At 49.0% G+C, this 25,573-nt stretch overlaps 2 protein-coding genes across 2 annotated transcripts; both read left to right on the top strand.

The window, feature by feature from the left end:
• Window positions 1-245: 245 nt before the first annotated feature.
• On the top strand, window positions 246-4,758 carry LOC144590871 (C-type lectin mannose-binding isoform-like). The gene is made up of 5 exons (XM_078395254.1): window positions 246-312; window positions 2,050-2,204; window positions 2,762-2,902; window positions 3,650-3,752; window positions 4,564-4,758. The coding sequence occupies exons 1-5, from the start codon at window positions 258-260 to the stop codon at window positions 4,638-4,640; spliced, it is 531 nt and encodes a 176-aa protein (XP_078251380.1). The 5' UTR covers window positions 246-257; the 3' UTR covers window positions 4,641-4,758.
• Window positions 4,759-8,564: 3,806 nt separating this feature from the next.
• On the top strand, window positions 8,565-14,915 carry LOC144590870 (C-type lectin mannose-binding isoform-like). Its single transcript, XM_078395253.1, has 5 exons — window positions 8,565-8,619; window positions 11,525-11,679; window positions 13,037-13,177; window positions 13,925-14,027; window positions 14,839-14,915. The coding sequence occupies exons 1-5, from the start codon at window positions 8,565-8,567 to the stop codon at window positions 14,913-14,915; spliced, it is 531 nt and encodes a 176-aa protein (XP_078251379.1).
• The last annotated feature ends 10,658 nt before the right edge of the window (window positions 14,916-25,573 follow it).

Genomic DNA, 25,573 nt, shown 5'->3' on the forward strand with positions numbered 1-25,573 from the left:
ATCTGTCAGTCAGTGATTGGTCATCAGGAGTTTTACAATGATTGCTGCAGCCAATTGCGTTGATTCCAATGGTTCCAAAAGCCTCCAAGATGCCAGAACTACAGGTATATAAGATGCAACAGCATTGGAAACCTCATCGACACGGAGAGCTGGGAGAGAGAGAGGTGGGAACGGCAGCAGGAGATGCCCACCTTCACTGTGAAACTTGACACTAATCATCAATCGTTTTCTTGTGTTTCAGGTTCAAGGAAGGAAACATGATGCTGATGTGTGTTTTGGTGCTGACTGCACTGCTTGCCAGTGATGTGGCAGGTAAGGTCCATTGGTTCCAGGAGCGTTAGAAATACATTGGGGTGAGGAATGAATGCACAGGCATTGTGTTGGGACTGTGGAACATTGGAGTTTGTGGAACAGGGTACTTAAGGAGGTGGCTCTAGAAATTGTGGATGCATTGGTGAACATTTTCCAATGTTCTATAGATTCAGGATCAGTTCCTGTGGATTGGAGGGTAGCTAACGTTAACCCACTTTTTAAGAAAGGAGGGAGAGAGAAAACGGGAAATTATAGACTGACATCAGTGGTGCTGGAGTCAATTATAAAAGAGCTCTTAAGGATAGTGGAGTCAGGGGGTATAGGGAGAAGGCAGGAACGGGGTACTGATTGAGAATGATCAGCCATGATCACATTGAGTGGCGGTGCTGGCTCGAAGGGCCGAATAGCCTCCTCCTGCACCTATTGTCTATTGAAATTGCGGAGCATTTGAGCACAAAATTAGAGCACATGGTATTGGGGGTAGGGTACTGACATGGATAGAAAATTGGTTGGCAGACAGAAAGCAAAGATTGGGGATAAATGGGTCCCTTTCAGAATGGCAGGCAGTGACTAGTGGGGTACCACAAGGCTCGGTGCTGGGACCGCAGCTATTTACAATATACATTAATGACTTGGATGAAGGGATTAAAAGTACCATTAGCAAATTTTCAGATGATATAAAGTTGGGTGGCAGTGCGAACTGTGAGGAAGATACTATGAGTTTGCAGGGTGACTTGGACAGGTTGTGTGAGTGGGCGGATGCATGGCAGATGCAGTTTAATGTGGATAAGTGTGAGGTTATCCACTTTGGTGGTAAGAATAGGAAGGCAGATTATTATCTGAATGGTGTTAAGTTAGGAAAAGGGGACGTACAACGAGAAATAATGCCCCAAAGTCTCTCTATTTCAGAGCCTATTTGTACGTTGTTGTGTTGAGTCGCCTGGTGGTTGTAGGGAAGAAGCGGCTCCTGATCCTGGACTTCATGGTTTCCCGGCTCGGAGCAGTCTTGTTTAAACAATGGCCACGCTTGGACCACACTTTCCTCTGTAGTTGGTGTTTCTTAAATGGCTCTCTTTCTGTTATGAACTGTGGGTTAATTCTTTAATTGCCAACCATTGCTTCTCTCCTGTCTTACCTGATGATGGTGGTGGCAGCATTAGCTCAGGACACTTCCAGTTTACAGCTCAGTGACGTGGCCACCCCTGCTGTGGGCCAAACTGCTGGGTGACTGCGGACAAATCCAACCAATGTCTTCTACCCATTGCCCTTTTCTCAGCTCAGGATACGATCACATAGCTCTGTGAAAGTAGTGGTTCAGGTGGACAAGGTGGTGAAGAAGGTGTTTGGCACGCTTGCCCTCATCGAAGATTAAAGGAGTTGGGATCCATGTTACAGCCTTACAAGATGTTGGTGAGACCCCACCAGGACATGGTGTTACCAGGTGTGGTGGGATTGAGTTATAAGGGGGGGGGGGGGGGTTATAAATTCATGAGGTGCAGCAATAGAACATAGATATCACAGTGTAGGGCAGAAACACTGGAGGGATGTTATTCACAATGAGGGTGCCAGAGGTAGTGGGGCAGGCAGGTACATCTACAATGTTACAAGGCCACTTGGACGGGTTCATGGATCGGAAAGGATGAGAGGAGAGGGGCCAAATGCAGACAAACGGGACTCGCTGAGGAAGGCCCTTTGGTCGGTGAGTTGGTTTAAATCTGAATTCTCCTTAACTGACAGGGACGACCGATTCCTTGGAACCGGAGGAGACTCAGCAAGACCTTGAAATGCGCGCCTTATCCGAAGGGCCGTGTGCTGAAAACTGGTTTTATTTTCCTAAATTAACATCCTGTTATCAGTTTTTCAGTGACAATAAGACCTGGTCAGATGCTGAGGTAAGTCCCTGAAACTAGTGGTTGTTCTGGGAGGCCAGGGGAACATTGCTCTCTGCTGGTTCATTCCCATGAACTCACAGCACAGCCTGTCGTTGATTACCTGCGATGAGGCTCTGTGTTCCAGGCTGCCCTTCACTGCGGCCTGTCGTTGAATACCTGCGATGAGGCCCTGTGTTCCAGGCTGCCCTTCACTGTGGCCTGTCGTTGAATACCTGCGATGAGGCCCTGTGTTCCAGCCTGCCCTTCACTGCGGCCTGTCGTTGAATACCTGCGATGAGGCCCTGTGTTCCAGGCTGCCCTTCACTGCGGCCGTGGGCTCCCGTTTCTATCGCTCCGACCGGTGGGTGAAATATTGGGATTCGGGGGAAACTCCACATCCAGGAGTTAACTCAGAGCTGGGGTTGGCATCAGAGAGATTAAAGAACAAGAACTCTGATTCAAAATGTACAAAGTTGCCCATTTCCAATATTAATCCTAATTATTTATTTGGAGGCATGTGAGAGGATGAAACGTATTAATTCACAGATAAAATATTTTGATACTAAACTATTTTACAGGCGTTCTGCAAACAGCAAGCACATTACGGGCACCTGGCTACTGTGATCTCGAGTGAACACGACACGTTCATTACCAACGTGATTGCTGCAGTGATCAAAGGGAATCCATTCGTCTGGATTGGCCTAAACGACAGATGTGAGGTACAGTTAGCAACCCCCCTCCCGGCCCAGGCGGCCGCCATTGGTGGAGCGGGAGCACGTGGCCGCTGGCTGGGTGAGGTCACGTGGGGCGCGGGGCGGTGACGTCACCTTGTCCCGTATTTGGGAGTGAGGAAGTTGGCAACCGCTAGGTACAGTTAACAACCCCCCTCCCGGCCCGGGCGGGCACCATTAACCAAGATACTTGGTCAAAGAAATGATTGCAATGGCTGACTTTGTTCCAGGATTTAGTTTCATAATTTCTGACAACAGAGAAGTCCGTTCAGCCCATCTAGTCCAAGCCAGCTCCCAGTACAATCCCATCACCCCCATCCATGCAGTCATTTCATTGTAACCTACTTCCTCTCACATAAACCGGAGCACTCGCTGGGAAACAGGGTGAATATACAAACGCACTCGGATAACACTGGGCGTATCTGTCTTTCTCTGGGAGATCTGATTTTGTATTTGTGTTCAATGACCATCTTTTCCTCATTTTCTGAGTTACCATTTCTCCTCTTCCCTGACCTTCACTCTCAGATCCTGTCACTTTCATCTCAAGGATTCTGTTACGTCCATGAGATTCCCCCACCCTGCCATTCCATAGTTTAAACTCCCATCCACTGCCCTACTTGTCCCGGCTGCTCGTATTCTGCTGTCACTTCGGCTCATGTACAGCTCCTCCCTGTACAGTTCAGTGGCAGCTTACTCAGCATTCCAACAGCAATGACCATTGATTTGTACCCACAGGAAGGGACTTTCACTTGGATCGATGGATCTCCATCAAGTTACAGACATTGGAATCGTAATCAACCTGACAATCAACGCAATGAAGATTGTGGGCACACTCATTGTAAGTGCAACCGTGACAGAAATGTTGTTTTGCTGGAAGTTAATTTCAGACACAGTATTGACCTCTACAGACCCGCTGGTACACAGAGGGGTGAACCAGCCCCATGGGTCCTGTGCTCTGCAGAACTGGACTGACTGCCCAGCAGTGAGTGGAGGATATATGGGATGTAATGCTGGAGTCAGGGGAACAGACACTGACTGTAACTGTGCAGGAGGAATGTACAAGGGGGGAACACTGGAGTTAGAGGGAGATACAGTGAGATACGACACATAAAGAAAGAACTGAACACAGACAGGAAAGTGAAAGGAATGTCCTGAGATTCATTTCAAAGTGAATAAAATGCAGGAACATTCTGCTCAACCTCTGTATATCCGGTTGGAGTGGACATGCTGTCCTGTGAGACGTTCCATGACACTGTTTGACAAAAGACTGAGAGGCAGTGGAGCAGTGAACTGGTCACAAAACAGAGTGGCCATGAAGATCCAACAGGCTGGGGTTTGTTCTCCACAAGAGAGAAGATTGAGGGGTGACCAGCCAGGGGCCGATCCCACTGTGAAGGATTTGTAGGGGGATGTCGAGAGGATGTTTCCTCGAGTGTGAAACTAGATTTACTGGTCGCAAATGTAAAATAGCCACCGATAAATCAAAGTGAGCGGAGGGACAATCTTCTTGACCAACGACCTCCCTGTTTCCTCTCCACACATGCCACCTGACCTATTGGGTATTTCCAGCATTCAGTTCAGATTCCCAGTGTCAGCTCCATTTGCTTGTAGACTAACAGGTCAATGTTTTTCTCTTTTCCTGCTTCTAGATAATGGAGCTTGGAATGACCTGCCGTGTGATAGAAAAATTGGTTTTGTTTGTTCCTACAAACCGGGCTGTCATTAGAAGACTCCAGAATGGTCCACTCAACCTCCCAGCAGTGGATCCAGTGCTTTGATTTCTTTGTAGTCGCTCTCACTGTCTGTGGTGACTGTACACGCTTAGCTTCTCAGCCAATAATAAAGAGACCTGCATCATGAGCTGTGTGTTTGGTGCTGTGTGAGTCCAGTTTCCCACAGCCTTCCTGACCCACTGTTGCTTGTTCCCCACCTCTGCACTCAGTGCTGCGCTGAGGAGAAGGTGGCACACACTTTGCAAAATGAACGCTTGCCCTTCGACCGCACCTGGTGTGTCGGGTCCCGGACACGCACCTGGGAGAGAAATAACGGCTGTGGAGAGGATCCACGGGGAGTTAGTGGAATAGTTGCAGGGAGAGGGAGAGCTCTCACAGTCCTGTGGGTGGGCTGCAGAAGATCAACTGGGCCCAGAAATTCCTCGGCACATCTGTAAGGAAACCTGTGCTGTGTGTTTATAAATCAGCTCACCCGGGTGTCGGGCAATGTCCCCATGGTTCTGGCTGGAGCCCATATTCGGGTTGGGGTCCCACCGTCTGCACCCTGGCAGTTGCCTGGCCGAGCCCCCGGGTGGGACACAGCCTGCAGGTGGAGCTGAGCCCACGGGGACACAGCCTGCAGGTGGAGCTGAGCCCACAGGTGGGACACAGCCTGCAGGTGGAGCTGAGCCCACGGGTGGGACACAGCCTGCAGGTGGAGCTGAGCCCACGGGGACACAGCCTGCAGGTGGAGCTGACCCCACGGGTGGGACACAGCCTGCAGGTGGAGCTGAGCCCACGGGTGGGACACAGCCTGCAGGTGGAGCTGAGCCCACGGGGACACAGCCTGCAGGTGGAGCTGAGCCCACGGGGACACAGCCTGCAGCCACCACAGACCAGCAGAGCAGCAGTGATGGACATTGTCAACATCGTCTGGCCAGGCTGACCCCTGTCACCCCAACCAGTGCTGCCGCCAGGACAATGGGCCTCCCACACCTTACCCCCTTGATCATCCCACACGTGTCCAACCTGTTCATCTCAATGATCATCTCTCCTCCAATTCCTGCCCTGAGCCTTTATTGCCAGAGTATTCAGAATGGTGATGTGGGATAAAATGTGACTGAGGAGAAAGAGGAAGGCTCATTGTTGTTTCAGGGGAAGCTGTCTAATCATATTAGCTGTTGATACAAGTTGACCAAATGAACCACTTCAATCCAAATGCATTCTGCTGCTAAACCCGGGTTTCATGCAAGATGTCAGGACCATAGTTATGTCTGTGGGAAAATGGGATGAATGCTGCAGGACAAAATGTCTCTTGAGTAAAACACAAAGTGCTGGAGGAACTCAAGGGGCCAGGCTGCATTTTTGGGGGGAAATGGACAGATGGGACTGTTCTTCAGACTGATTGTCGTAGGTGGGCGTGAGAAAGCTCTGCTCCACCAGCCTGTTGTGGTTGAGCCACCACATTCTTTCTCTTTTCATGTGAAGTTGAAGCTGCAGTGTTCAGACCCTCATGTGTGTTTCCACTTCACTCTCAGTGTGTCCCACTGAGCTGCTGAATCACACTGAGGTCACATTCAGAATATTGTGGTCAGTTCTCGGCACCATCTCACAGAAAATATGTTGTCAAGCTGGAAAGGGTGCGGAGAAGATTTACGAGGATGTTGCCATCACTAGAGGGGCTGAGCTGAGGGGAGGGGTTGAGCAGGCTGGGACTTTATTTCTTGGAGCGCAGGAGGATGAGGGGTGATCTTAATAATAATATATTCCTTTATTCGTCCCACACCGTGGAAATTTACAGTGTTACAGCAGCAAAGTGGATAGCAAGACACTATAAATAAAAGTAAAGACAAGGATAAATTGTCATCAGTTTCCTGTGTGTTCTTAGCTGTTATTGTTGACTCGTCTGCTGGGAGCAGTGCTGGTTGTGCAGTCTCACAGCAGCGGGAAGGAAGGACCTCCTATATCTCTCCTTCACGCACTTGGGATGAAGAAGCACACAGTCTCTGGCCCAGAGTAGGTGAATCACAAGAGAACATACTGTAGCTTTAAGGTTAAAATATTTAATAGGAATCTGAGGGGTAACATTTTCACACAAAGAGTGGTGGGGTTATGGAACAAGCTGCCAGAGGAGGCAGTTGAGGCTGGGACTATTTACCTTTAAGAAACAGTTAGGTTCATGGACAGGACAGGTTTGGAAGGATATGGGCCAAATGCCAGCAGGTGGGATTAGTGTAGCTGGGACATGTTGGCCGGTGTGGGCAAGTTGGGCCAAAGGACCTGTTTCCGCACTGTATCACTCTATGACTAGTGTAGCTGGGACATGTTGGCCGGTGTGGGCAAGTTGGGCCAAAGGGCCTGTTTCCACACTGTATCACTCTATGACTAGTGTAGCTGGGACATGTTGGCCGGTGTGGGCAAGTTGGGCCAAAGGGCCTGTTTCCACACTGTATCACTCTATGACTCTACTGTATAATGAAGCTCCAACCTCTGTGTGACACTAAACTCACAACAAATGCTTGTCCCTTTAACAAATATCCTCAGAGGAGATTAGGAAAGACACAATAATGTCTCCAAACTTTGCAAGTGCACATCTCACAGCAATACTCATGTCCCAAGATGGAAAGGCAGTGAATTTCAGATACACAACTCTCTGACTGAAAAAGTTTACCCTCATCTCCGTTCTAAATGGCCTACCCCTTATTCTTAAACTGTGGCCCCTGGCTCTGGACTCCCCCAACATTGGGAACATGTTTCTTGCCTCTAACGTGTCCAATCCCTTAATAATCTGATATGTTTTTCGATAAGATCCCCTCTCATCTTTCTAAATTCCAGTGTATACAAGCCGAGTCGCTCCAGTCTTTCAACATATTTTCTTCCCTGTTCCCTGTCGAATGGCCACGAACCACATTGCCCTGATCAGGTTGCATCCTACTGTCCTCCCACTCAGTCCGCACCTTGTTCCCCTGCCTGCATCACTTGTAGTCCCACTCTCCATGTCACCACGGTCCATGTTGGAAGCAGTTACTCTAGCCGGCGTAACTGCCTCCATTTGCAAATGGATCAGAGGGGACAGGAGGAATCCGTTTTGTTCAGGAAGTTGTCATGAACTGAAACTGACGATTGAAAGGCTGGTGGAAGCAGAGTCAACAATAACTTTCAAAGGACTTGGCGAAATGTGTGAAAGAACAATTTCCAGTGGTTCCGGGAAAGAGCAGGAGAATTGTGTTAAATGAATCACACGATCAAAGAGATGGCACAGATAGGATGGGCCAAATGGCATCCTTCTGTGCAGTATCATTGTATCATTCTGTGATTCTACCAGGGGTTGACGATGAAGCTGAAAGTACAATGGGTCAAAGGGCCCACTTGCTCTGCCTTTAGAGTGGGAAGTGTTTGGGGAACAAGAGAAAACCCAGAGAAAGAAAGGGCCATTTGGCCCATCAATCAGTCCCACCCCAGAGTGAAAATAGGAACGAGTGAAATGGTTTGCATAAATAGTCAGTTGTTTTGGAAATATTTGCCTAGATTGTCCATCTTAATTGTCCCCATTGATAATATTAATTGGACATGTCATAACCAGATAATGGGACCATGAAGTGTTCAGATACAGTGCCACATTGTACAGTCACACTTGGAGATCACAAGACATTTCTGTGGCTTCCTGTTCATCTTGTTCTAATCTGTCAGTCAGTGATTGGTCATCAGGAGTTTTACAATGATTGCTGCAGCCAATTGCGTTGATTCCAATGGTTCCAAAAGCCTCCAAGATGCCAGAACTACAGGTATATAAGATGCAACAGCATTGGAAACCTCATCGACACGGAGAGCTGGGAGAGAGAGAGGTGGGAACGGCAGCAGGAGATGCCCACCTTCACTGTGAAACTTGACACTAATCATCAATCGTTTTCTTGTGTTTCAGGTTCAAGGAAGGAAACATGATGCTGATGTGTGTTTTGGTGCTGACCGCACTGCTTGCCAGTGATGTGGCAGGTAAGGTCCATTGGTTCCAGGAGCGTTAGAAATACATTGGGGTGAGGAATGAATGCACAGGCACTGTGTTGGGACTGTGGAACATGGGAGTTTGTGGAACAGGGTACTTAAGGAGGTGGCTCTAGAAATTGTGGATGCATTGGTGATCATTTTCCAATGTTCTATAGATTCAGGTGGATTGGAGGGTAGCTAATGTTATCCCACATTTTAAGAAAGGAGGGGGAGAGAAAACGGGAAATTATAGACCAGTTAGTCTGACATAAGTGGTGGGGAAGATGCTGGAGTCACTTATAAAAGACGAAATTGCGGAGCATTTGGTTAGCAGTAACAGGATCATTCCGAGTCAGCATGGATTTACGAAGGGGAAATCATACTTGACTAATCTTCTGGAATTCTTTGAGGATGTAACTAGGAAAATTGACGGTGGAGAGCCGGTGGATGTGGTGTACCTCGACTTTCAGAAAGCCTTCGACAAGGTCCCTCATAGGAGATTAGTGGGCAAAATTAGAGCACATGGTATTGGAGGTAGGGTACTGACATGGATAGAAAATTGGTTGGCAGACAGAAAGCAAAGAGTGGGGATAAATGGGTCCCTTTCAGAATGGCAGGCAGTGACCTGTGGGGTACCGCAAGGCTCGATGCTGGGACTGCAACAATTTACCATATACATTACTGACTTGGATGAAGGGATTAAAAGAAACATTAGCAATTAGATTATTATCTGAATGGTGTCAAGTTAGGAAAAGGGGACGTACAACGAGATCTGGGTGTCCTAGTGCATCAGTCACGGAAAGGAAGCATGCAGGTACAGCAGCAGTGAAGAAAGCCAATGGAATGTTGGCCTTCATAACAAGAGGAGTTGAGTATAGGAGCAAAGAGGTCCTTCTGCAGTTGTACAGGACCCAAGTGAGACCGCACCTGGAGTACTGTTTGCAGTTTTGGTCTCCAGATTTGAGGAAGGATATTCTTGCTATTGAGGGCGTGCAGCGTAGGTTTACTAGGTTAATTCCCGGAATGGCAGGACTGTCATATGTTGAAAGACTGGAACGACTAGGCTTGTATACTCTGGAATTTAGAAGGATGAGAGGGGATCTTATCGAAACATAAGATTATTAAGGGGTTGGACACGTTAGAGGCAGGAAACATGTTCCCAATGTTGGGGGAGTCCAGAACTAAGGGCCACAGTTTAAGAATAAGGGGTAGGCCATTTAGAATGGAGATGAGGAAAAACATTTTCAGTCAGAGTTGTAAATCTGTGGAATTCTCTGCCTCAGAAGGCAGTGGAGGCCAATTCTCTGAATGCATTCAAGAGAGAGCTAGATAGAGCTCTTAAGGATAGCAGAGTCAGGGGGTATGGGGAGAAGGCAGGAACGGGATACTGATTGAGAATGATCAGCCATGATCACATTGAATGGTGGTGCTGGCTCAAAGGGCCGAATGGCCTCCTCCTGCACCTATTGTCTATTGTCACAGTTCCCTCCTTCCCAGGAATCAGTCTGGGTAACCTTCATTTCACTGCCCTATAGCACGGACATTTCAGAGTCACGAGTCAACAGTGTTTTATTGTCAAATGTCCTGAAATGGAATAATGAAATCCTTACTTGCACCACACTAACTAATGTGTGAACTATAGTACGGCACGGTAGCGCAGCGGTAGAGTTGCTGCTTTACAGCGAATGCAGCGCCATCGACTCAGGTTCGATCCTGACTACGGGTGCTGCACTGTAAGGAGTTTGTACGTTCTCCCCGTGACCTGCGTGGGTTTTCTCCGAGATCTTCGGTTTCCTCCCACACTCCAAAGACGTACAGGTATGTAGGTTAATTGGCTGGGTAAATGTAAAAAAATTGTCCCTAGTGGGTGTAGGATAGTGTTAATGTGCGGGGATCACTGGGCGGCACGGACTTGGTGGGCCGAAAAGGCCTGTTTCCGGATGTATATATATGATATGATATGATGATAGTACTCTGTAAAACCCATGATAAACAGCAAAGACAATTCAGTTAATTTACTAAATGAACAGACAAATAAACAAACAATAATGGTGCCGTCTAAAATAATGCCCCAAAGTCTCTCTATTTCAGAGCCTATTTGTACGTTGTGTTGAGTCGCCTGGTGGTTGTAGGGAAGATGCGGCTCCTGATCCTGGACTTCATGGTTTCCCGGCTCGGAGCAGTCTTGTTTAAACAATGGCCACGCTTGGACCACACTTTCCTCTGTAGTTGTTGTTTCTTAAATGGCTCTCTATCTGTTATGAACTGTGGGTTAATTCTTTAATTGCCAACCATTGCTTCTCTCCTGTCTTACCTGATGATGGTGGTGGCAGCATTAGCTCAGGACACTTCCAGTTTGCAGCTCAGTGACGTGGCCACCCCTGCTGTGGGCCAAACTGCTGGGTGACTGCGGACAAATCCAACCAATGTCTTCTACCCATTGCCCTTTTCTCAGCTCAGGATACGATCACATAGCTCTGTGAAAGTAGTGGTTCAGGTGGACAAGGTGGTGAAGAAGGTGTTTGGCACGCTTGCCCTCATCGGATTAAAGGAGTTGGGATCCATGTTACAGCCTTACAAGATGTTGGTGAGACCCCACCAGGACATGGTGTTACCAGGTGTGGTGGGATTGAGTTATAAGGGGGGGGGGGGGGGTTATAAATTCATGAGGTGCAGCAATAGAACATAGATATCACAGTGTAGGGCAGAAACACTGGAGGGATGTTATTCACAATGAGGGTGCCAGAGGTAGTGGGGCAGGCAGGTACATCTACAATGTTACAAGGCCACTTGGACGGGTTCATGGATCGGAAAGGATGAGAGGAGAGGGGCCAAATGCAGACAAACGGGACTCACTGAGGAAGGCCCTTTGGTCGGTGAGTTGGTTTAAATCTGAATTCTCCTTAACTGACAGGGACGACCGATTCCTTGGGACCGGAGGAGACTCAGCAAGACCTTGAAATGCGTGCCTTATCCGAAGGGCCGTGTGCTGAAAACTGGTTTTATTTTCCTAAATTAAGATCCTGTTATCAGTTTTTCAGTCACAATAAGACCTGGTCAGATGCTGAGGTAAGTCCCTGAAACTAGTGGTTGTTCTGGGAGGCCAGGGGAACATTGCTCTCTGCTGGTTCATTCCCATGAACTCACAGCACAGCCTGTCGTTGAATACATAGAAACATAGAAAATAGGTGCAGGAGTAGGCCATTCGGCCCTTCGAGCCTGCACCGCCATTCAATATGATCATGGCTGATCATCCAGCTCAGTAACCTGTACCTGCCTTCTCTCCATACCCCCTGATCCCTTTAACCACAAGTGCCACATCTAACTCCCTCTTAAATATAGCCAATGAACTGGCCTCAACTACCTTCTGTGGCAGAGAATTCCACAGACTCACCAGTCTCTGTGTGAAGAAATGTTTTCTCAACTCGGTCCTAAAAGACTTCCCCCTTATCCTTAAGCTGTGACCCCTGGTTCTGGACTTCCCCAACATCGGGAACAATCTTCCCGCATCTAGCTTCTCCAACCCCTTAAGAATTTTATATGTTTCAATAAGATCCCCCCTCAGTCTTCTAAATTCCAGCGAGTACAAGCCCAGTCTATCTAGTCGTTCCTCATATGAAAGTCCTGCCATCCCAGGGATCAATCTGGTGAACCTTCTCTGTACTCCCTCTAAGGCTAGAATGTCTTTCCTCAGATTAGGAGACCAAAACTGTACACAATACTCCAGGTGCGGTCTCACCAAGGCCCTGTGATGAGGCCCTGTGTTCCAGGCTGCCCTTCACTGCGGCCAGTCGTTGAATACCTGCAATGAGGCCCTGTGTTCCAGGCTGCCCTTCACTGCGGCCAGTCGTTGAATACCTGCAATGAGGCCCTGTGTTCCAGGCTGCCCTTCACTGCGGCCTGTTGTTGAATACCTGCAATGAGGCCCTGTGTTCCAGGCTGCCCTTCACTGCGGCCTGTTGTTGAATACCTGCGATGAGGCCCTGTGTTCCAGGCTGCCCTTCACTGCGGCCTGTCGTTGAATACCTGCGATGAGGCCCTGTGTTCCAGGCTGCCCTTCACTGCGGCCTGTCGTTGAATACCTGCGATGAGGCCCTGTGTTCCAGGCTGCCTTTCACTGTGGCCTGTCGTTGAATACCTGCGATGAGGCCCTGTGTTCCAGGCTGCCCTTCACTGCGGCCGTGGGCTCCCGTTTCTATCGCTCCGACTGGTGGGTGAAATATTGGGATTCGGGGGAAACTCCACATCCAGGAGTTAACTCAGAGCTGGGGTTGGCATCAGAGAGAGTAAAGAACAAGAACTCTGATTCAAATGTACAAAGTTGCCCATTTCCAATATTAATCCTGATTATTTATTTGGAGGCATGTGAGAGGATGAAATGTATTAATTCACAGATAAAATATTTTGATACTAAACTATTTTACAGGCGTTCTGCAAACAGCAAGCACATTACGGGCACCTGGCTACTGTGACCTCGAGTGAACACGACACGTTCATTTTCAACGTGATTGCTGCAGTGAACCAAAGGAATCAATTCACCTGGATTGGCCTAAACGACAAATGCCAGGTACAGTTAGCAACCCCCCTCCTGGCCCGGGCGGCCGCCATTGGTGGAGCGGGAGCACGTGGCCGCTGGCTGGGTGATGTCACGTGGGGCGCGGGGCGGTGACGTCACCTTGTCCCGTATTTGGGAGTGAGGAAGTTGGCAACCGCTAGGTACAGTTAACAACCCACCTCCCGGCCCGGGCGGGCACCATTAACCAAGATACTTGGTCAAAGAAATGATTGCAATGGCTGACTTTGTTCCAGGATTTAGTTTCATAATTTCTGACAACAGAGAAGGCCGTTCAGCCCATCGAGTCCACGCCAGCTCCCAGTACAATCCCATCACCCCCATCCATGCAATCATTTCATTGTAACCTACTTCCTCTCACATAAACCGGAGCACTCGCTGGGAAACAGGGTGAATATACAAACGCACCCGGATAACACTGGGCGTATCTGTCTTTCTCTGGGAGATCTTACTTTGTATTTGTGTTCAATGACCATCTTTTCCTCATTTTCTGAGTTACCATTTCTCCTCTTCCCTGACCTTCACTCTCAGATCCTGTCACTTTCATCTCAAGGATTCTGTTACGTCCATGAGATTCCCCCACCCTGCCATTCCATAGTTTAAACTCCCATCCACTGCCCTACTTGTCCCGGCTGCTCGTATTCTGCTGTCACTTCGGCTCATGTACAGCTCCTCCCTGTACAGTTCAGTGGCAGCTTACTCAGCATTCCAACAGCAATGACCATTGATTTGTACCCACAGGAAGGGACTTTCACTTGGATCGATGGATCTCCATCAAGTTACAGACATTGGCATCGTGATCAACCTGACAATCAAGGCAATGAAGATTGTGGGCACACTCATTGTAAGTGCAACCGTGACAGAAATGTTGTTTTGCTGGAAGTTAATTTCAGACACAGTATTGACCTCTACAGACCCGCTGGTACACAGAGGGGTGAACCAGCCCCATGGGTCCTGTGCTCTGCAGAACTGGACTGACTGCCCAGCAGTGAGTGGAGGATATATGGGATGTAATGCTGGAGTCAGGGGAACAGACACTGACTGTAACTGTGCAGGAGGAATGGACACGGGGGGAACACTGGAGTTAGAGGGAGATACAGTGAGATACGACACATAAAGAAAGAACTGAACACAGACAGGAAAGTGAAAGGAATGTCCTGAGATTCATTTCAAAGTGAATTAAATGCAGGAACATTCTACTCAACCTCTGTATATCCGGTTGGAGTGGACATGCTGTCTTGTGAGACGTTCCATGACACTGTTTGACAAAAGACTGAGAGGCAGTGGAGCAGTGAACTGGTCACAAAACAGAGTGGCCATGAAGATCCAACAGGCTGGGGTTTGTTCTCCACAAGAGAGAAGATTGAGGGGTGACCAGCCAGGGGCCGATCCCACTGTGAAGGATTTGTAGGGGGATGTCGAGAGGATGTTTCCTCGAGTGTGAAACTAGATTTACTGGTCGTAAATGTAAAATAGCCACCGATAAATCAAAGTGAGCAGAGGGACAATCTTCTTGACCAACGACCTCCCTGTTTCCTCTCCACACGTGCCACCTGACCTATTGAGTATTTCCAGCATTCAGTTCAGATTCCCAGTGTCAGCTCCATTTGCTTGTAGACTAACAGGTAAATGTTTTTCCCTTTTCCTGCTTCTAGATTTTGGAGCTTGGAATGACCTGCCGTGTGATGTAACAATTGGTTTTGTTTGTTCCTACAAAGCGGGCTGTCATTAGAAGACCCCAGAATGGTCCACTCAACCTCCCAGCAGTGGATCCAGTGCTTTGATTTCTTTGTAGTCCCTCTCACTGTCTGTGGTGACTGTACTCACTTAGCTTCTCAGCCAATAATAAAGAGACCTGCATCATGAGCTGTGTGTTTGGTGCTGTGTGAGTCCAGTTTCCCACAGCCTTCCTGACCCACTGTTGCTTGTTCCCCACCTCTGCACTCAGTGCTGCGCTGAGGAGAAGGTGGCACACACTTTGCAAAATGAACGCTTGCCCTTCGACCGCACCTGGTGTGTCGGGTCCCGGACACGCACCTGGGAGAGAAATAACGGCTGTGGAGAGGATCCACGGGGAGTTAGTGGAATAGTTGCAGGGAGAGAGAGAGCTCTCACAGTCCTGTGGGTGGGCTGCAGAAGATCAACTGGGCCCAGAAATTCCTCGGCACATCTGTAAGGAAACCTGTGCTGTGTGTTTATAAATCAGCTCACCCGGGTGTCGGGCAATGTCCCCATGGTTCTGGCTGGAGCCCATATTCGGGTTGGGGTCCCACCGTCTGCACCCTGGCAGTTGCCTGGCCGAGCCCCCGGGTGGGACACAGCCTGCAGGTGGAGCTGAGCCCACGGGTGGGACACAGCCTGCAGGTGGAGCTGAGCCCACGGGGACACAGCCTGCAGGTGGAGCTGAGCCCACGGGTGGGACACAGCCTGCAGCCACCACAGACCAGCAGAGCAGCAGTGATGGACATTGTCAACATCGTCCAGCCAGGCTGACCCCTGTCACCCCAACCAGTGCTGCCGCCAGGACAATGGGCCTCCCACACCTTACCCCCTTGATCATCCCACACGTGTCCAACCTGTTCATCTCAATGATCATCTCTCCTCCAATTCCTGCCCTGAGCCTTTATTGCCAGAGTATTCAGAATGGTGATGTGGGATAAAATGTGACTGAGGAGAAAGAGGAAGGCTCATTGTTGTTTCAGGGGAAGCTGTCTAACCATATTATCTGTTGATACAAGTTGACCAAATGAACCACTTCAATCCAAATGCATTCTGCTGCTAAACCCGGGTTTCATGCAAGATGTCAGGACCATAGTTATGTCTGTGGGAAAATGGGATGACTGCTGCAGGACAAAATGGCTCTTGAGTAAAACACAAAGTGCTGGAGGAACTCAAGGGGCCAGGCTGCATTTTGGGGGGAAATGGACAGATGGGACAGTTCTTCAGACTGATTGTCGTAGGTGGGCGTGAGAAAGCTCTGCTCCACCAGCCTGTTGTGATTGAGCCACCACTTTCTGTCTCTTATATATAATATAAGAAAATAACTGCAGATGCTGGTACAAATCAAAGGTGTTTATTCACAAAATGCTGGAGTAACTCAGCAGGTCAGGCAGCATCCTGGAGAGAGGGAATTGGTGACGTTTGGGGTCAGGAGGGAGAGAGAAAACGGGTAATTATAGACCAGTTAGTCTGACATCAGTGGTGGGGAAGATGCTGGAGTCAATTATAAAAGACGAAATTGCTGAGCATTTGGATAGCAGTAACGGGATCATTCCTTGTCAGCATGGATTTACGAAGGAGAAATCATGCTTGACAAATCTACTGGAATTTTTTGAGGATGTAACTAGGAAAATTGACAGGGGAGAGTCAGTGGATGTGGTGTACCTTGACTTTCAGAAAGCCTTCGACAAGGTCCCACACAGGAGATTAGTGGGCAAAATTAGGGCACATGGTATTGGGGGTAGGGTACTGACATGGATAGAAAATTGGTTGACAGACAGAAAGCAAAGAGTGGGGATAAATGGGTCCCTTTCGGAATGGGAGGCAGTGACCAGTGGGGTACCGCAAGGTTCGGTGCTGGGACCCCAGCTATTTACGATATACATTAATGACTTAGACGAAGGGATTAAAAGTACCATTATCAAATTTGCAGATGATACTAAGCTGGGGGGTAGTGTGAATTGTGAGGAAGATGCAATAAGGCTGCAGGGTGACTTGGACAGGTTGTGTGAGTGGGCGGATACATGGCAGATGCAGTTTAATGTAGATAAGTGTGAGGTTATTCACTTTGGAAGTAAGAATAGAAAGGCAGATTATTATCTGAATGGTGTCAAGTTAGGAGGAGGGGGAGTTCAACGAGATCTGGGTGTCCTAGTGCATCAGTCAATGAAAGGAAGCATGCAGGTACAGCAGGCAGTGAAGAAAGCCAATGGAATGTTGGCCTTCGTAACAAGAGGAGTTGAGTATAGGAGCAAAGAGGTCCTTCTACAGTTTGTACCGGGCCCTGGTGGGACCGCACCTGGAGTACTGTGTGCAGTTTTGGTCTCCAAATTTGAGGAAGGATATTCTTGCTATAGAGGGCGTGCAGCGTAGGTTCACTAGGTTAATTCCCGGAATGGCGGGACTGTCGTATGTTGAAAGGCTGGAGCGATTGGGCTTGTATACACTGGAATTTAGAAGGATGAGGGGGGATCTTATTGAAACATATAAGATAATTAGGGGATTGGACACATTAGAGGCAGGAAACATGTTCCCAATGTTGGGGGAGTCCAGAACAAGGGTCCACAGTTTAAGAATAAGGGGTAGGCCATTTAGAACGGAGATGAGGAAGAACTTTTTCAGTCAGAGAGTGGTGAAGGTGTGGAATTCTCTGCCACAGAAGGCAGTGGAGGCCAGTTCGTTGGATGCTTTCAAGAGAGAGCTGGATAGAGCTCTTAAGGATAGCGGAGTGAGGGGGTATGGGGAGAAGGCAGGAACGGGGTACTGATTGAGAGTGATCAGCCATGATCACAGTGAATGGCGGTGCTGGCTCGAAGGGCTGAATGGCCTACTCCTGCACCTATTGTCTATTGTCTATTGAGACCCTTCTTCAGACTGATGTCAGGGGGGCGGGACAAAGGAAGGATATAGGTGGAGACAAGAAGATAGAGGGAGATCTGGGAAGGGGGAGGGGAAGAGAGGGTCAGAGGAACTATCTAAAGTTGGAGAAGTCGATGTTCATACCACTGGGCTGCAAGCTGCCCAGGTGAAATATGAGGTGCAGTTCCTCCAATTGCCGGTGGGCCTCACTATGGCACTGGAGGAGGCCCATGACAGAAAGGTCAGACTGGGAATGGGAGGGGGAGTTGAAGTGCTCAGCCACCGGGAGATCAGGTTGGTTAAGGCGGACCGAGCGCTGGTGTTGAGCGAAGCGATCGCCGAGCCTGCGCTTGGTCTCGCCGATGTAGACAGGTTGACATCTGGAGCAGTGGATACAATAGATGAGGTTGGAGGAGGTGCAGGTGAACCTCTGTCTCACCTGGAAAGAATGTTTGGCTCCTTGGATGGAGTTGAGGGGGGAGGTAAAGGGACAGGTGTTGCATCTCGTGCGGTTGCAGGGGAAAGTGCCCGGGGTTGGGGTGGTTTGGGTAGGAAGGGACGAGTGGACCAGGGAGTTACGGAGGGAACGATCTCTGCGGAACACAGAGAAGGGAGGGGATGGGATGATATGGTCAGTGGTGGGGTCCCGTTGTAGGTGACGGAAATGTTGGCAGATGATTTGTTGGATCAGCTGGCTGGTGGGGTGGAAGGTGAGAACGAGGGGGATTCTGTCCTTGTTGCGAGTGGGGGGATGGGGAGCAAGAGCGGAGCTGCGGGATGTAGAAGAGACCCTAGTGAGAGCCTCATCTACAGTGGAAGAGGGGAAGCCCCGTTTCCTGAAGAACGAGGACATCTCTGACGCCCTAGTGTGAAACACCTCATCCCGGGCGCAGATGCGGCGTAGACGGAGGAATTGGGAGTAGGGGATAGACGTTTTGCAGGGGACCGGGTGGGAAGAAGTGTAGTCCAGATAGCTGTGGGAGTCAGTGGGTTTATAGTAGATGTCAGTCACTAGTCTGTCTCCTGTGATGGAGATGGTGAGGTCCAGGAACGGGAGGGAGATGTCGGAGGTAGTCCAGGTATATTTAAGGGCAGGATGGAAATTAGTGGTGAAATGTATGAAGTCAGTGAGTTCTGCATGGGTGCAAGAGGTAGCACCAAAGCAGTCGTCGATGTAGCGGAGGTAGAGTTCGGGGATGGGGCCGGTGTACGTCTGGAACAGGGATTGTTCGACGTACCCGACAAAGAGGCAGGCGTAGCTATACGAGTGCCCATAGCTACGCCTCTGGTTTGGAGGAAGTGGGAGGAGTTAAAGGAGAAGTTGTTGAGGGTAAGAACCAGCTCTGCTAGGCGGTGGAGAGTGTTGGTCGATGGGGATTGGCTGGTTCTATGGTCGAGGAAGAAACGGAGGGCTTCGAGACCATCCTTGTGGGGGATGGAAGTGTAGAGTGACTGGACATCCATGGTGAAGATGAGGGAGTGGGGGCCTGGGAACCAGAAGTTATCTGAGGAGATGGAGAGCGTTTGAGGTGTCTTGGACGTAGGTGGGGAGGGATTTAACCTGGGGGGATAGGATGGAGGTGAGGTAGGTGGAAATAAGTTCGGTGGGACATGAGCAGGCAGAGACAATGGGTCTGCCGGGACAGTTGTGTTTATGGATTTTGGGTAGGAGGTAGAATCGGACCGTGCGGGGCTGGGGAACTATAAGTTTGGAGGCATTGGAGGGTAGATCGCCAGAAATGGTGAGGTCCATGATGGTGTTGATCATAAAGGTCTGGTGTTTATCGGTGGGGTCATGGTCCAGGGATAGTTAGGAAGAGGTGTCTGAGAGTTGTCGTCTGGCCTCGGACCGGTAGAGGTCAGCACGCCAGACTACCACAGCACCTCCCTTGTCAGCGGGTTTAATGATTAAGTCCGGGTTCTTGCGGAGTGAGTGGAGGGCTGTACGTTCAGGAGGGGAGAGGTTAGAGTGAGTCAGGGGAGTGGAGAATTTGAGGCGGCTGATGTCACGACGGCAGTTTGAGATAAAAAGTTCTAGTGAGGGTAGTTGGCCACACAGGGGGGTCCAGGAGGAGGGGGTCCGTTGGAGACAGGAGAAGGGGTCATCAGTGGGGGGTCAGGACCTTCCCATGGTAAAAGGCTCGGAGGCGGAAGAAGAGCTCCACGTCATGGCAACGCGGAACTGGTTGATGTGGGGGCGGAGGGGAACAAAGGTAAGGCCTCTGCTGAGGACAGAACGTTCGGTGTCTGAAAGGGGGAGGTCAGGGGGGGTGGTGAACACCCGGCAATGGTGGGGGTTGGGGTCGGATGGAGGCAGGGGGGCAGGTGGAGGGGATGTATGGTGAGGGGGTGGTGGGTTAGCAGGGCAGAGGGGGGCATGAGGACCGATGTGGGGAGTATTTGGGGTCGTCCGGCTAGAGGGGGATGGGGGAGACCCAGTGGAACCACTGCTGTGGTTACCTGTAGTAGGGGGTCTCTTCATGTGAAGATAAAGCTGCAGTGTTCAGACCCTCATGTGTGTTTCCACTTCACTCTCAGTGTGTCCCACCGAGCTGCTGAATCACACTGAGGTCACATTCAGAATATTGTGGTCAGTTCTCGGCACCATCTCACAGAAAATATGTTGTCAAGCTGGAAAGGGTGCGGAGAAGATTTACGAGGATGTTGCCATCACTAGAGGGGCTGAGCTGAGGGGAGGGGTTGAGCAGGCTGGGACTTTATTCCTTGGAGCGCAGGAGGATGAGGGGTGATCTTAATAATAATATATTCCTTTATTCGTCCCACACCGGGGAAATTTACAGTGTTACAGCAGCAAAGTGGATAGCAAGACACTATAAATAAAAGTAAAGACAAGGATAAATTGTCATCAGTTTCCTGTGTGTTCTTAGCTGTTATTGTTGACTGGTCTGCTGGGAGCAGTGCTGGTTGTGCAGTCTCACAGCAGCGAGAAGGAAGGACCTCCTATATCTCTCCTTCACGCACTTGGGATGAAGAAGCACACAGTCTCTGGCCCAGAGTAGGTGAATCACAAGAGAACATACTGTAGCTTTAAGGTTAAAATATTTAATAGGAATCTGAGGGGTAACATTTTCACACAAAGAGTGGTGGGGTTATGGAACAAGCTGCCAGAGGAGGCAGTTGAGGCTGGGACTATTTACCTTTAAGAAACAGTTAGGTACATGGATAGGACAGGTTTGGAGGGATATGGGCCAAATGCCAGCAGGTGGGACTAGTGTAGCTGGGACATGTTGGCCGGTGTGGGCAAGTTGGGCCAAAGGGCCTGTTTCCACACTGTATCACTCTATGACTAGTGTAGCTGGGACATGTTGGCCGGTGTGGGCAAGTTGGGCCAAAGGGCCTGTTTCCACACTGTATCACTCTCTGACTCTACTGTATAATGAAGCTCCAACCTCTGTGTGACACTAAACTCACAACAAATGCTTGTCCCTTTAACAAATGTCCTCAGAGGAGATTAGGAAAGACACAATAATGTCTCCAAACTTTGCAAGTGCACATCTCTCAGCAACACTCATGTCCCAAGATGGAAATGAACAGCGAGGTGGTGCAGCGGTAGAGTTGCTGCCTTACAGCGAATGCAGCGCCAGAGATCCAGGTTCGATTCCGACTACGGGTGCTGTCTGTGCGGAGTTTGTACGTTCCCCCCGTGACCTGCGTGGGTTTTCTCCAAGATCTTCGCTTTCCACCCACACTCCAAAGACATGCAGGTGGGTATTGAGTAATGAGGAAGGGTTAGTTAGCAGTCTTGATGTGAGTGGCCCCTTGGGCAAGAGTGACCATAATATGGTTGAGTTCTTCATTAGGATGGAGAGTGACTTAGTTAATTCAGAAACAACGGTTCTGAACTTAAAGAAAGGTAACTTTGAGGGTATGAGACGTGAATTGGCCAAGATAGACTGGCAATTGATTCTTAAAGGGTTGACGGTGAATATGCAATGGAAGACATTTAAAGACCGCATGGATGAACTACAACAATTGTTCATCCCAGTTTGGCAAAAAAATAAATCAGGGAAGGTTGTGCATCCGTGGCTAACAAGGGAAATTAGGGATAGTATCAAAACAAAAGATGAAGCGTACAAATTAGCAAGAAAAAGCAACCTACCAGAGGACTGGGAGAAATTCAGAGTCCAGCAGAGGAGGACAAAGGGCTTAATTAGGAAAGGGAAAATAGATTATGAAAGAAAACTGTCAGGGAACATAAAAACTGACTGCAAAAGCTTTTATAGATATGTGAAGAGAAAAAGATTAGTTAAAACAAATGTAGGTCCCTTGCAGTCAGAAACAGGTGAATTGATCATGGGGAACAAGGACATGGCAGACCAATTGAATAACTACTTTGGTTCAGTCTTCACTAAGGAAGACATAAATAATCTGCCAGAAATAGCAGGGGACCGGGGGTCAAATGAGATGGAGGAACTGAGTAAAATCCAGGTTAGTCGGGAAGTGGTGTTAGGTAAATTGAATGGATTAAAGGCCGATAAATCCCCAGGACCAGATAGGCTGCATCCCAGAGTGCTTAAGGAGGTAGCCCTAGAAATAGTGGATGCATTAGTGATAATTTTTCAAAACTCTTTAGATTCTGGAGTAGTTCCTGAGGACTGGAGGGTAGCTAATGTAACCCCACTTTTCAAAAAGGGAGGGAGAGAGAAAACGGGGAATTATAGACCAGTTAGTCTAACATCGGTAGTGAGGAAAATGCTAGAGTCAGTTATTAAAGATGGGATAGCAACACATTTGGAAAGTGGTGAAATCATTGGACAAAGTCAGCATGGATTTATGAAAGGTAAATCATGTCTGACGAATCTTATAGAATTTTTCGATGATGTAACTAGTAGAGTGGATAAGGGAGAACCAGTGGATGTGTTATATCTGGACTTCCAGAAGGCTTTCGACAAGGTCCCACATAGGAGATTAGTATGCAAACTTAAAGCACACGGTATTGTGGGTTCAGTATTGATGTGGATAGAGAACTGGCTGGCAGACAGGAAGCAAAGAGTAGGAATAAACGGGTCCTTTTCAGAATGGCAGGCAGTGACTAGTGGGGTACCGCAAGGTTCAGTGCTGGGACCCCAGCTACTTACAATATATATTAATGATTTGGATGAGGGAATTGAATGCAACATCTCCAAGTTTGTGGATGACACGAAGCTGGGTGGCAGTGTTAGCTGTGAGGAGGATGCTAGGAGGCTGCAACGTGACTTGGATAGGTTAGGTGAGTGGGCAAATGCATGGCAGATGCAGTATAATGTGGATAAATGTGAGGTTATCCACTTTGGTGGCAAGAACAGGAAAGCAGACTATTGTCTGAATGGTGGCCGATTAGGAGAAGGGGAGATGCAACGAGACCTGGGTGTCGTGGTACACCAGTCATTGAAAGTAGGCATGCAGGTGCAGCAGGCAGTGAAGAAAGCGAATGGTATGTTGGCATTCATAGCGAGGGGATTTGAGTATAGGAGCAGGGAGGTTCTGCTGCAGTTGTACAGGGCATTGGTGAGACCACACCTGGAGTATTGCGTACAGTTTTGGTCTCTTAATCTGAGGAAAGACATTCTCGCCATAGAGGGAGTACAGAGAAGGTTCACCAGATTGATTCCTGGCATGGAAGGACTATCATATGAAGAAAGACTGGATAGACTGGGCTTGTACTCGCTGGAATTTAGAAGATTGATGGGGGATCTTATAGAAAATTACAGAACCAGGGGTCACAGTTTAAGGATAAGGGGCAAGTCTTTTAGGACCAAGATGAGAAAGTTTTTTTTCACACAGAGAGTGGTGAATCTGTGGAATTCTCTGCCACAGAAGGTAGTTGAGGCCAGTTCATTGGCTATATTTAAGAGGGAGTTAGATGTGGCCCTTGTGGCTAAAGGGATCAGGGGGTATGGACAGAAGGCAGGTACAGGATACTGAGTTGGATGATCAGCCATGACCATATTGAATGGCGGTGCAGGCTCAAAGGGCCGAATGGCCTACTCCTGCACCTATTTTCTATGTTTCTATGTAGGTTAATTGGCTTGGTAAATGTAAAATTTTCCCTGGTGTGTGTAGGATAGTGTTAATGAGCGGGGACTGCTGGTCAGCGCGGACCCGATGGGCCGAAGGGCCTGTGTCCATTCTGTACCTCTAAACTAAAAATCTAAACTAAACAACTTGGCTTCAAGAGAGAAAAAACAATACAACTGGTCTCAGAAGTGAGCTGTACAGAAACTGGGGCAAACTCCCCATCTATCTACAATCTGCCTTGCTCTATCTGGGTTTTATTACAGCCGTTCAGCTTCTGAAGTGGGCGATCCTTTTCATTTAATATCTACAATGGAAATGTTATAAAGAAAGCTGAAGCAAATACAGCTTGGAAAATTTGACACCAAACAAATGTGCAGCATCACACATGTGCAGTGTCACACATGTGCAACGTCACACATGTGCAGCGTCACACATGTGCAGCGTCACACATGTGCAGCGTCACACATGTCTAGCGTCACTCTCCCTCTGTCCTGCCCCCCTCCCAACATTCTCCATGATCACGTGCGCTCAGTCCGCCTTAACCAACCTGATCTCCCAGTGGCTGAGCACTTCAACTCCCCCTCCCATTCCCAGTCTGACCTTTCTGTCATGGGCCTCCTCCAGTGCCATAGTGAGGCCCACCGCAAATTGGAGGAACAGCACCTCATATTTCGCTTGGGCAGCTTGCAGCCCAGTGGTATGAACATCGACTTCTCCAACTTTAGATAGTTCCACTGTCCCTCTCTTCCCCTCCCCCTTCCCAGTTCTCCCTCTATCTTCCTGTCTCCACCTATATCCTTCCTTTGTCCCGCCCCCCTGACATCAGTTTGAAGAAGGGTCTCGACCCGAAACGTCACCCATTCCCTCTCTACTAGATGCTGCCTGACCTGTTGAGTTACTCCAGCATTTTGTGATACCTTCTATCTTGAGCCTCTAGTATCTTTGGTCTTTAGTGCAGATAAACCCACTGGTGCCATCCAGAGGGCAAACACAGGACCAGTTCCCTTCACCTTCAGACCGGCATCTCCACCCATCCACTCAGAACCATCCCTTCACCCTTCCTGCAAACTATCCTGTGACACGAGAATCTTGCCCGAACAGTCTGTGACCCGTAGTGCTGTGTGTACCCCTGTAGTGTTGTGTGTACCCCTGTAGTGTTGTGTGTACCCCCATAGTGCTGTGTGTACCCCCATAGTGCTGTGTGTACCCCCATAGTGCTGTGTGTACCCCCATAGTGCTGTGTGTACCCCCATAGTGCTGTGTTCATAGTGCTGTGTGTACCCCCATAGTGCTGTGTGTACCCCCATAGTGCTGTGTGTACCCCCATAGTGCTGTGTCCATAGTGCTGTGTGTACCCCCATAGTGCTGTGTGTACCCCCATAGTGCTGTGTGCACCCCCATAGTGCTGTGATTAACGCCCATATCGTTGTGGCCAGTACTGTTTCAACCTTTGCGCGCCAGACCGACGGTGCTTTGTGTATTGAAGGTATCACAGAGTGTTGGTGTAACTCAGCAGGTCAGGCAGCATCTCGGGAGAGAAGGAATGGGTGATGTTTCGGGTCGAGACCCTTCTTCAGACTGATGTCAGGGGGGCGGGACAAAGGAAGGATATAGGTGGAGACAGGAAGATAGAGGGAGAACTGGGAAGGGGGAGGGGAAGAGAGGGCCAGAGGAACTATCTAAAGTTGGAGAAGTCAATGTTCATACCACTGGGCTGCAATCTGCCCAAGCGAAATATGAGGCGCTGTTCCTCCAATTTCCGGTGGGCCTCATTATGGCACTGGAGGAGGCCCA

The sequence above is a fragment of the Rhinoraja longicauda genome, unplaced genomic scaffold, assembly GCF_053455715.1.
Source record: "Rhinoraja longicauda isolate Sanriku21f unplaced genomic scaffold, sRhiLon1.1 Scf000375, whole genome shotgun sequence".
NCBI lineage: Eukaryota > Metazoa > Chordata > Chondrichthyes > Rajiformes > Arhynchobatidae > Rhinoraja > Rhinoraja longicauda.